The sequence below is a fragment of the Ambystoma mexicanum genome, chromosome 1p, assembly GCF_040938575.1.
Source record: "Ambystoma mexicanum isolate Mex_15411 chromosome 1p, UKY_AmexF1_1, whole genome shotgun sequence".
NCBI classification, from domain to species: domain Eukaryota; kingdom Metazoa; phylum Chordata; class Amphibia; order Caudata; family Ambystomatidae; genus Ambystoma; species Ambystoma mexicanum.
In genome coordinates this window covers 1011767740-1011780046 of record NC_090921.1, presented here as the reverse complement: position 1 = coordinate 1011780046, position 12307 = coordinate 1011767740, and the positions used below count along the sequence as shown (strand labels likewise).

Below are 12307 nucleotides of genomic sequence, written 5' to 3'. Positions count from 1 at the left end.
ACCTCTCTTGAGATGAGCCTGGCTGCTCAACCACACTGTGTAGTACAGACTTATACCAACGGTTGTGTTCCTATTGCCAGGTGGTCATGGTTCTTGTAGTGCACCCAAAGGGTACTGCATACAATCCTGCCTAACACCACTCTACCTCCAACTTTCTCTTCCAAAACATCTTCCTTCTCGAGCTCTTCACTCATCCACCTTCAACTCAGAGGGTCAGCCGCTTCTCCAAGCAGAGAGTAGGGGGCAGATCCATCTCCTCGGCTGGGACCTTCCTGTGGAACAGCCTCCCTGCCTCGAACTTGAGCAGAACCACCTCCGGTTCCAGAAGCAACTCAAGACCTTCCTTTTTGCTTCCGCCGTCTCTTCCTCTCCCCTGCGGAAGCACCTTACTGCTCCATGCACTGGTGACCTGGCCACCCTCTGAACTCTGGACTGGCTCCTGCATGTCCCTTTGCCCTCACACTGCCTCTGGGCTCCCCAGCCATTAATGGTCTATCTGCAACCGTGCACTTGTGAGTTAACTACATTTCCCCCTGCCCCTCCCCCTGGCACTTCTCCCCTTCCCTCTTTCCGCACTTGCACAATCTGACTGAAACAAGACCTAGTAAGATCGTTTTTTTGTTTGTTTCCCCCTCTTATCGTGCCTAGAAACACTTGTGTACAGGCGCGTTATGAATGCCACATCATATAAAATGATGCCCCTTGCAACCTTGGCTTCAACACAGGCCGGTCTGGTATCAGTCTCCCAAACTCTCCGGCTGTGCTGAGTTCACGGGCGCTGCTTTGTTGTGGGAGCCATGGACAGTACCACAGCATCAAGCGATTCTCCCCGCCTTGGCTATCGACACAGAGCTCCGGGAACCTCTGACACATGGTGCAGGCTTCGTCAGCTTGGATTCCAGGTCTTACGTTTCTTCTCAAAGGCTCATGAAAGTAAGTCTTTCTCTGAAAAGGTCAAGGACTCCTTCCTTGTATCCCTCTTCGGTCTTGCCGTCTTTATCCTTGTATTAAACTGCCATGTTGCAACTGCTGCTTCCTCGTGTGCTTTGCCTTGCTCAGAGTGTGCTTTTGTGCTGCGCCTCTTATCAGTGTGCAGAAGTGTGATGGAAATCAGGTGTGTAATCCATAACTGGCTGACCATTGTATTGGGACATGTTTGGTATATGGCTCGGGGGTTAGTCAGTTTTCTCTCAGTGAGCTGTCCGTGAGAAAGTGTTTGTGTCGGAAAAGGGGTGTTGGTGTTGAGTTCCTAAGTATTTCCATTCCCCGAACACCCCTCACCCAGGGGATCCTACTGCATTGGTCCACCCCCAGGAACTGAATCCAAAAGCTATGGCTGTGTCCTGGCCACCTGGATGACAGATCGCTGGGGACTAGCGGACGAGACATGTTTGTTTCTCACAGGAGTTGCTCATCTCTAACATAGGAATTTTCCACTGTGGAACTGTGATCTGGCATTTCCCGGGGTGTATGTGGTCACTGAGCGGCGCTGTGCTCAAAATGGATTTAGCATGCTGGGAATGTTTCTGAGCAGGAACTTAATCTCTGCTGTTGTCATGCCTGCACTCGTGCAATACAAATCCCTGGACTGGCTTCAATATATTGGTGTCTGCAAGGTCTTTAGGAGCTGATGGGAGAGCTTCCCATTGGAGCCTGAGAATGACTCCTTACTTGGGTATATTATAAAAGCTTATGGCTCTTGGGGTACGGTTTCTTCTCTGTACAGACTAATACAAGACCGAATACTGAAGCCTCTAGCAAAGTTACGAACTAAATGGGCGATGGATACGAATCTCGATTACAGATGACACCTGGGTAGACATGTGTGCGCAAACTCGGGAGGTCTCCTTTAACGCCCGATTCGCTTGATGCAATTCAAAGTCCTCCTCAGATGCCATTATACGCCGGCGAGGCTGCAACTCTTTTCCCAAGCAATTGCAGGTTATTGTCCTAAGTTGCGGGGGAGGAAGCTGGGTACTGCCACATGGTGTGGAGCTGCCCCAGGCTAGACAATTACTGGAAAGATGTCTGCACTATCCTCACTGATATGACTGGTGTCTGGTTAGGCGCCACCCCCATGCAGTGCCGATTTTTTTTTTTTTTTTTTTTTTTTTTTTTTTTTTTTTATGACTGTAGGGGGCGGGGGGCGGAGGGCGGAACTGGTTAATTTGTTGCTTGCTGTGCAATGTTTGTTACTGCACTAGTCAAAGCCCACCGTCCAACCAACTGATCAATGGCTGAAGACTGTTGCTTGGGCTAGCGTCATCGAAGAGCAATGGGTCATTGTACATCCAGCGGTGAACCGCCCAAAGACATATGGTTGCTCTTCAGGGTTTATCTTTTGTGCACTTGCAGTGACCCCCTATCAGACTAAATGTGCCCCTCGAAGCCCCCCTCCCCGGCCATGCTACCATTGCTTTCTTCATTGTGGTTCCCCCTTTACTCTAGTACGTTGCTGTTCTAATCATTTGTCACCTCGAAAGCAATGCCTATGTACTGCTAGTTTGCATGTTTTGTTTTTTGCAAGGTCATTTTGTATTGCTCTGAACATAGTGCTTCAGTAAAGAAAGTTTCTAAAAGGTTAAGGAGGATACTAAATATCCCGTGTCCTTGGGAACATGAGTTCCTGCAAGGAAAATAACAGAAAATAAAAAAGGATGCCCAAGGGGCTCCCAGCAACAGTCTGTTATGTAGCAAAATTCAATGACGTATGCCGTAGAACTTGTAGGAAAGTGTTTCTCCAAGAGTTAAAAAAGAAATACAAAGTATCCCAAAATATAGGGGAAATGAATGAGTGGGTGGAAAAAAGTTCCTTCTCACTCAGAACAGGCCAAACATCCATAAGTCTTGAGAAAAGTGATTGGGGACTGGCATGTTGAGGAGATTATGCATATAATTGAAAATCTACTGTAACACAACTCCTGAGAAAGCCTGGCATCCCCTTTCTGAATTTGATCCGGTGAAGCACTCCTGGACTACCTGATTTGCAAAGGCCCTTGACTGTGATTCAACCCTTGGACTGGTGTGACCAACCAGTCTTGAGACATTCCCAAGAATCCAGCCATCCTGAGCAGTGTCCCTGGACCACCTGGTAGACTGACCAGCTCGCCACTGGGCTACTTCAGTAGAACAGTCTCTGTTTCATGTTTGTTGCTGGAACTTCGCTGGCCCCCAGCTCATGCCACAAGATGCCTCCCTGCCGAGTTTCAGCTTCCCCAAACGCAAGACAGCCAAGTGAAAATAGTAAAAATGTAACTGTTACCAGCTTGTCTATAGGCACATTTAAAAGTAACCAAAAATCCTTTGTGTAGGTCTAGTGTGGTACAAAACTATTCCCCCTGGCACTGCATTGGAAGATGCTTTGTGCAACATGAGTTACCCAAAAATAGATGGCATGTAAAAAGAGAACCTAGTTTCCCGGTACTGACCGTCTGAAAGACTTGACGGTTTCTCCACAGCAAGTGAGCAAAAGGCCAGTGGAGTGAAGCTGAAGGCTTCACTTCACTGTAAAAAGTCAAAACACGGTTTGAAAACAAAAGCAAAAGGTTTGGTGGTCCATAAACTAAGGAGGAAAAATTGCTCCACAAGAACTTTCCTAACAGGCAGTCATCGGTTCACCTCCAGTTACAACCTGAAAAGCCTTCTTTCTGGTCATTAGAAATTACTTTTCATCCACAACCTGAACTCTGACACTAGATCTTTTTTTTTAAACTAGGAATTTCCTCTCCACTCTTGTACATTGCTGCATTGTTGTATTTTGACAACTGTTGGGCAAGAGATGTGAAGACTTAGCAGCTGTGAGGGGGAATGGGATGCAACTGGGCAGTGTTCCAGCACCTGTTGGGTTTAAGTGTAGTGTAAAGTTTTGCAGCAGCTGTAAGATTTCCCCTCCCCACATGTGTACGAAGTGAAATTGTAGAAAACTAATAAAGCAAATGATTATACATTTTCAATTAAGGAAAACCAACTATCACTCCAAAGGTAATTCTGAAATTCAGTCATCTCCTCTTGGACTCTTCCATTTTACTATTCCTGATGCACGGAACTAAAAGGAAATACAATTGTCCAATCAGTGGGAATGGTCAAGTTTTATTATTTGCTGCGTCCTTGATGTTTGCCACTTGCCTTCATTTGCTTTTTAAAAAAGTTTTGAATTTATTCTCTGATAGTCAAAAAGCTTTGATGCTGAGGAAACCTTTTTACAAGCAAGTAATATGATGTTTGCATAAGAGTGCATGAGATGGTGGTGACATTTTGTACCCATGTCAAAGCAGACTACCTTTCAACATTCCTGTTTACTTCTCTACAGGGTGGATGTTGTGATCTGTTTGAGCACCACAGTGCGGAATGATACACTACAGGAAGGAAAAGAGCAGCGTATTTCTATGAAGTGCCGCAAACAGCTGCGTGTGGAAGAGCTTGAAATGGTAAAGCAGCTCAAATAAACCTGTTAAAACAGTAATCAAAGTAGATATAATAGGCGTATGGGGTGAATTTATAGTTTTTAAAACATTTTCTTTTTTTTTTATAGACTGCTGGGAGACCGCGCTGAGCGGTCTTGACCAAGCGGTCTACCCCTGTGACACACATGAGTGCGCACAGGGGCTAATTGGCACGGCCAGTCCAAAAGAGGAGAGATGCAGGTGCCTGAGATGTGTTTTTGGTTTGTGTCTGTGGCAGTAGAAGAGCAGAATGTTTGTCGTGGAAGGGACGAAGAGGGGGAGCGGATAAACGGGAGTGTGAATGCATTTTTGTATGGTTCAGTGTGGGGTGGGGGTCCGCCAGTGGTATGGCTTTCTGAGGGTTTTGGGGGTAAAGTGGTGAAACCTCCAATAGTGTGCTATTTTTGCTTTTAAAGGCTGCACACAGCCAAAATAAATCTTTCTAATGTGCTGCATTTATAAAGCGGAAATATCATATGAAACGATATTAGGCATAAAATGTCTATAATTTGAAAATGTCTTGGAGTCCTACCACATAAACTGTTTTACAGGTTGCTGATAGCAATGGTTCAGTGACCATCAGTAGTGTTGGGAGTGTTTTCTCTTAAACAACTTCCCTCCATATTCTACGGACCTCCCTCGAAACCAAAAACTTTGGGGATTGTGTCCTCTGACGTATTCCACATCTTTGACAGTAATGACCACAGCTGTCCTGCTTGGGAAATTTTTTCTGCACCTTGTTCTGACTTTTTGCAGAATCTGGCTGTTGGGGAGAATTCTCTGAAATGTGCTAATTCCCTCTACCTTAGAGACCCCCCAGCAACTTTGCTGGATTTTGGGGACTTGATTTTTTTTTTAACCTGGAGAGTGAGACTCTTTTTCCCACTCATGTATTTTAATGTGATTTCTGAACTTTCTTTCTTTTTGGCTATGGAGCCTGACAAACTCCATAGGCATCATCTTTTACATTGTCACACAGCACCTTCAGTGCAGTGGCCCAGGGAAGTATTTCAGGTTTCCACAAGGTTTAAATACCTTCTCTGGGATAAACTGTTTCCCAGAGCAGTAAAGTGAAATTGACTTTACTTACATTTGTAACTTTCTAGACCCAGCACACTATCTTAGAATAGGGTGCTGGAGGTGTTACCTAGTATCCGCTTTGTCTAGCTTCTCATGTAACGATGTTGTTACCCTTTCCTCACAGAATGGCTAGTGGCAGTGGTTTCGTTTCAACTGTGGTGTGCCTTTACCGCGGGCTGTGTTCGCAGCTGCAGTAAAGCACCCAAGGGTACAATTTTTGTCAAAATGGCCCCGGTCGTCTTTCTTTGTGGAAAAGTCCTCCGTGAGATTTACTCTGCGCACCAAACCACGTTTGGTCCCATTGTTCGCTTTGCCTTTGGCGGGATTCACGAGTGAAGCCCGCCTCTGGCTCCAGGGTGTCTGGTGTGGGCATGAAGTGAGGGAGGTGCCTGAAACTCCCCGTACTTGGTCTCCTAGGAGACCCAAATGCACTCTGTGATTGGCCGGCTGACTGTCCGGCAAGACAGCCACCCTGCTGGGTGACTGACAGCTAGGCTGGAATGAATGGGAGAGAACTGAGTAAAAGGCGAGGCTTTTGGCTTGGAAGGCCGTCGACCACTGGACGACGGAACCGAAGAAAGATGCCTGCTGCAACTCCTGGACCGTTGGTTTGCCCGGTGAAGCCGGGCTGCTTTGCTGAAACTCCAAATCTTTATTGCCGGAGAAGCCTCTGCAAGGACTTCTCCCCTTGAGTTGGTGGGACCAATCAACTCCAAAGTAAGTCACCTGAACATTCTCTCAGAGCTGGTTGTCTTTCCACAGCGTTGCTGCTGCAAACCGAATAGCCAGGGAGAAGAACACTAGATTGTGTGCGTTGCGTTTAAGTTGGCCAAGAGCTCCAGGAAGATCCTCCAGACTCCCAGGAAGCAGGACTGAGCCCTCTCAACAGAGTGCATATCCCCAGAAGCAAGTAAAGTCAATCTCGACAGCCAGGAACCGCAGTGTTGCTATTTGCGGTAGTCGCGTGCAGCTGAAACACTGAAGTGCTACTTGTTGGAAAGATTGCCTGTTGTGAGCGGTGTCTGTCCCATTACAGTGCAAGAGTCTCCAGAAGTCCTCCCTCTTGACCCCACGACTGAGGCCCAGGAACGAGAGATCTGCAAAGCTGCACAGGAACAGGAGTCATCTGCTGCCCTTTTTCTTCAATACAAAGCTACTGTAGACTTCTGAGAGAACTTGCCTCTTGTTGTAGAGTTGCTTGCATCTTCTACTACTCGCTAGTCTAAACAGCTTGTGGCCCTACATTGATTCTTTTCTTCAAAGACTTCTAAAACATTGTGCGAAGACTTGTCCTACTTAACCTACCAGAAATGCTTCAGGCCATATAAGACTTTTGCCCATTGACTTTGGCTTAACTTGTTATAACTGAATGACTCTGCTTAGTGAATCTAAAAGTATTTGCTTGCTTAAGTCTATTTGTGATCTGTTTGTTCTAATAACCTTTTCCTTTAACCAATTTCGAAAAGTATTCTAAATGCAACACTAAGATATTAATGTCCCCAGCACACTAGAAGTCACCGGAGGGTGTAGGTTGGGACTGTGGGCCATCCCAAAAGGGTCTTTACTGATTTTAGAATATTAAGAGTGTGTTTTGAAGTGTATTTGAGTGTTACATTTATATTGCTCCCTTCTGAATAAACTTTACTGTAACAGACTGAATTGTTTATTCAAGAAACCTTGTGTGTAAGTGTTCATTTGAATACTTGTCACTGTGAATCTCTGTGCAACTCGCCTACAGCTAACATTGACCCCTCTTGAGTTTAGCCTGCCTGCTCAGTCACACTACCAACCTGTGTAGTACAGACTTGTACCAAAGGTTTGGTTCCTATTGCCAGGAGGTCATGGTTGTTGTAGTGCACCCAAATGGTACTGCATACAATCTTGCCCAGCACTGGCCTTTTGCTCATTTGTTATTGGGAAACTGATTAGGCCTTCATACTGTCAGTACTGGGGAAACTGTTTCCCTTTTGTGTTTTGCCTTACCAGTGTCAGTAACTTTTTCATATTGCTCACTGCATCTTTCAATGCAGTGCAGTGTGTTACTTTTGGATCACCCTAGACTTAAACCAAAGGGATTTTTGGAATGTGCCTAAACACAAGCTGGTGGCAGCAGTTAACAATTTTTGTAATATTTTGTATTGGCTCATTCGCGTTTGGCTACCAACTGTAGTTAGTGTCCAAAAATGACTGTTCCACAAGATTTTTCGCTTCTTCTTTGGCCAATTTGTTCTTTGGCCTTTTTCCTGCCTTCTCAGTTCAGGAATTCCCTTTTATGGTCCTGCCTTTGCCCAGGAAAGCTTCATGGACTGGTGCATGCCAGGTCTATGGTCTGGCTGGTCCCTAGCCACATCTGATGCCAGTAGGTCTAGTGTGCATGCATGTGTCAACCCCATAGTGGTCCCTGATTGGACCCCATCTGGTGTGGATGAGTGGTGTAGGTCTTTGTCATTGGAGGGGAGGAGATTGATCACTAAATTTTGGATTAGGTGTCCTGCAGCCATTCTAGCAGATGGGGAAGAGGACCCAAGTATCCTGTGTCTGTGCAGACGACCAAAGACCTGAGGATGAATACTGAAGAGGCCTGGAGCCCATTCTTGCTGCTGTTCCGTGAAGCCCTGTTGGACTACCTGATCTCGGAAGACTCTTGCTTCAACTTTTTTGGACTGGTAGGACCAACCAGTCAACGAATGCTAATGATCCTGGAACCTTCAGAAGTGTCCCTGGACTATCCAGTGGACTGACCAGCTCAGTTCTGGGCTACCGTGTTAGAAGCGTTGCCATTAAGCATTTTGGCCCGTAACTTTGGGTGTCTCCATCTGGTCTTACAAGTTGCCGTCCTGCAAAGTTTCAGCATTGACAAGTCCTAGTCTGGAAGGCTTCTTGTTTCCGACTGCTGAGATGCCTCCTTTCGCCCTTGTGCCATGACAGTCACTCAAACTGGCCATCCCCCATCTGGTACAGTGTCCTTAAGAGGCCTTTGTCAGTGCTCGCTTTTATTTCTTGGCTGTAAAGGGTTCTACTCTGCTCCTGGACCCGACTGCAAACTTGCGTGCACCCCCAGCTCCTGGGCATCTTGCACTAAATACAATGGCGGGAATACCTATCTCCAGCGACCCTGGCCAGCTTCCCCCCACCACCACACATCCATCCGACCTGCTAAATCCTTTAAGAATATCAGAGAGAGGGCTGTGAGTAATCACAATACTTACTGGTGCCCCTATCTCTGCCGTGTTAACATTTTTGAAGAATTTTGATTTATAATCAAAAGCCCTTGCAGGACAAGCCAGCGGTGTTGAGATATGTATGTGTGCAGGAGACTCTGCCTGATGACACGTAGTACTTTTGCTACATCCATGCTTCCAAGCCTATAAAATCAGAGGTTCGAACCCTCTGCAGCAAAGTGTTAGGCAAGATTGTATGCAGTACCCTTTGGGAACACAACAATCCTGACTACAGGTAATAGGAAACCCAACCTTTGGTATAAGCTTGTACTACAGTTTTGGTAGCATGCTGAGCAGCCAGGCCTATCTCAAGAGGGGGGTCAATGTGAGCTGTAGGGGAGTTAGAGATTCACAGTGACAAGTATTCAAATAAATACTTACCCACAAGGTTTCTTTAATAAACAATTTATCAGTCAGTTAGAATAAGCCTTCTTCAGAAGGGAGCGATATAAAAGCAACACACAAACACTTCAATACTGTATACTCTTAGTTTCTAAATCAGTAAAGACCCTTTTGGGATGGCCCACAGACGCAACCTACACCCTCAGGTGACTTCAATTTCTAGGGTGCTGGGGACATTAATATCTTACTGTTTGCATTTCGAATACTTTTTAGAAACTTTGTCAAAGGAAAAGTTTATTAGAACAAGAAGAGACCACAAATATTCTTAAGCATGCCAATACTTTCAGATCCCCCAAGAAGTCATTCAGTACAACAGGCTAAGCTAAAGTCAATGGGCAAAAGTCTTATATGGAATGAAGAGCTTCTGGTAGGTAACTAAGAAGTCTTTGCAGAATGTTTTAGAAGTCTTTGAAGAAAAGAAGTATCAAATGTAGGGCCACAAGCTGTTTAGACTTGTGAGTAGTGGAAGATACAACCAACAAAGAGAGGCAAGTTCTCAGACTTTAGAGTACCTTTGTATTGAAGGAAAAGTACAGCAGATGACTTCTGTTCCTGGGCCTCAGTCGTGGGGACAAGAGGGAGGACTTCTGGACACTCCAGTACTACAATGGGACGCTCACCGTTCGCAACCAGCAATCTTTCCAACAAGTGGCACTTTGGTGTTACAGCTCCTCGCAACTAGCGCAAATAGCAACACAGCGGTTCCTGGCTGTCGATGTATTTTCCTTGCTTCTGGGGTCCCGCACTCTGTTGGGGTTCAGGCTCGGCCAGTCCTGCTTCCTAAGAGTCTGAAGGATCTACCTGTAGCTCTTGGCCAACTTAAAAGCAATACACACACCCTGGTGTTCCTCTGCCTGGCTCGTCGGTTTCCAGCAGGAACTCTGTGGAACAGCAGCCAGCTCTGAGAGAATGTCCAGGTGGCTTACTTTGGAGTTGATTGGTCCCACCAACTCGAGGGGAGAAGTCGTCCTTGCAGGGGCTTCTCTCAATACGAATTTGGAGTTTCAGCACAGCAGCAGGGCTTCACCGGGCAAACCAACCGTCCAGGAGTTGCAGCAGGCATCCTCATCAAGTTCTTCTTTGGTTACTTTGTCCAGTGGTCGAGACTGCCTTCCAAGCCAAACATCTCGCCTTTTATTCAGGTCTCTCCCATTCATTTCAGCCTAGCTGTCACTCACCGAGTAGGCTAGCTGTCCTTGCCGGCCAGTCAGCCGGCCAATCATCAGTGCATTTGGGTCTCCTAGGAGACTAAGCACATGGAGTTTCGGGCACCTCCCTCACTTCCTGCCCACCCTCAGACACCCTGGAGCCAGAGACCGGCTTCACTCGTGAATCCCACCAAAGACAAAGCGACTAATGGGACCAACTTGGTTTGGTCCGCAGAGTAAATCTCAAGAAGGACCTTTCCACAACAAAATGGCAAAAAAAGACTGGGCCATTTTGTCAAAAAATTGCATCCTTGGGTCTTTTACTGCAGCTACGAATGCTGCCTGCAGTAAATGCACACCACAGTAGTTAAAATCAAACCACTGCCGCCAGCCTTTCATTGAAGAAAGGGTAACATAAAATGTTACATGAGAAGCTAGACAAAGAGGATACTAGGTAACCCCTTGTTAGGCAGAAACCTGTGGAGTTCCCTTACGGACCACTGCAAAAGATTTAAGACTACAGGTGTTGGCAGTAAACCCACTTGGTAGCAGTCCGCACCGCCCAGATTTACCTGGTAGCTGTGGCTGAGCAGTCAGACTTCCCTCAAGAAGAGTTAGGCAGTATGCAGAGTATACACAATAGGCACTCGGGTACAATAATACAAGCAAACACTGACCAGAGCTTTGGTATCAAAGTATATAATTATTTATTTAAAAACAGTTGAAAACACTCCAGCACTCTTATTGTAAAATATTTTAAACAGTTACTATTATAATATATACACCCCTTTTTCCTTATCAGATAAGTCACTGTAAAACACCACTTATTTTCATACAGAGGTGAGCGCTTAACTAGATGGCACTCCAATAAGTTTGTGAGAAAGGGAGGGAAAGACAGAGTATGAAATGGTACACCCCTCTAAGATTCAGGAACACGGTTAGCAAGGCAGAGAGCAAAAAGTCACTGGTGAGCCAAAGTCCAAAGGCTGGGCCCACTTTTGGAGAGAGCAGAGCACAAATGCGCCCAAGATCACACAGTTACACTATGCTTAGAAAGTCTTGCAGAGGGTTTAGAGAGGCTTTAAGAAAGTTTAGCCAGGGTGTCCCAGACTAACCCAGATTCGAAAGCCGGGGGCTAAATCTACCCCGTACAGTCGGTAGCAAGGGAAGCCAGGCGGGACACGGTACCTTAAGTGGGAAGGATCCTCCAGCGGTGGCAGTTGTTCCTGGTAGTGGGTGCAAGTCGCGTCATCGTCCAGGGGAAGAGAAGATCTCGACTTGGAGGAAAGATGAAGGTTGTTGCACTACCATGGAAGAAACTAGCCGCGGAGTCTTCCGGTTAAAGGTGGTACCTTTGTTTCGTGGTCGTGGTAAAACGTGGTATCCCGGTTGCCAGGGTGCTTGGCACGGGCAATGCGGCCACGAGATCCGTCGGGGAAAGCGAAAAGACGGTGAAACTGGTTATCCCCACCAGTCACAGGAAGAAGACTCTCCGGCGGGAGATCTTCTCGGTCGTTGGGAAAAGTGGTGAGGCAGTCCAGCAGGGCTCCACCGGTGGTGGTGTCGTGGCAGGTAAGCTCAGCTTCTCCCTCGTCGGATTCTTAGGTCCTGTGGCGACTTCTGAAGTTCCAGTCCCCAAAGCCCTGCTTTTATGCAGCAAACCCCCATTCACTCAGCCTAGCTATCACTCAAACATGCCAAGTGGTGAGCTGGCCGGCTCACCACTTGGGCCAATCAGGATGGAGTGCGACTTGAGTTGCCTAGGCAACTCATTCCAGGGTGCCTAAATTTCCCTCCACCCCTCCTAAGTACCCCAGACAGAGTGGCACCACTTTGGAGGGCTTCTGTGGAGAAGCCCGCCAAAAAGTGGAACAAAGGGCTCGACTTGGGTTGGGGTCACAGAAGAGAACACGAACGCCATTTTAGAACCAAGTTTTGGCAAAAAATACCAACTGAAGAATTAATATTAATTAAATAAACCGGCGGTACGTTCGAGACTACCGTAAATAATTAA

At 46.5% G+C, this 12307-nt stretch overlaps 1 protein-coding gene across 2 annotated transcripts in view; it reads left to right on the top strand.

The window, feature by feature from the left end:
- Window positions 1–12307, top strand: part of GLG1 (golgi glycoprotein 1) — a 1453447-nt gene that overhangs the window by 901170 nt on the left and 539970 nt on the right. For both annotated transcript variants that reach the window (XM_069655141.1, XM_069655148.1), the window contains exon 17: window positions 4310–4427. In XM_069655141.1, the coding sequence (XP_069511242.1) occupies window positions 4310–4427 (118 nt within the window). The remainder of the gene's footprint in view (window positions 1–4309; window positions 4428–12307) is intronic.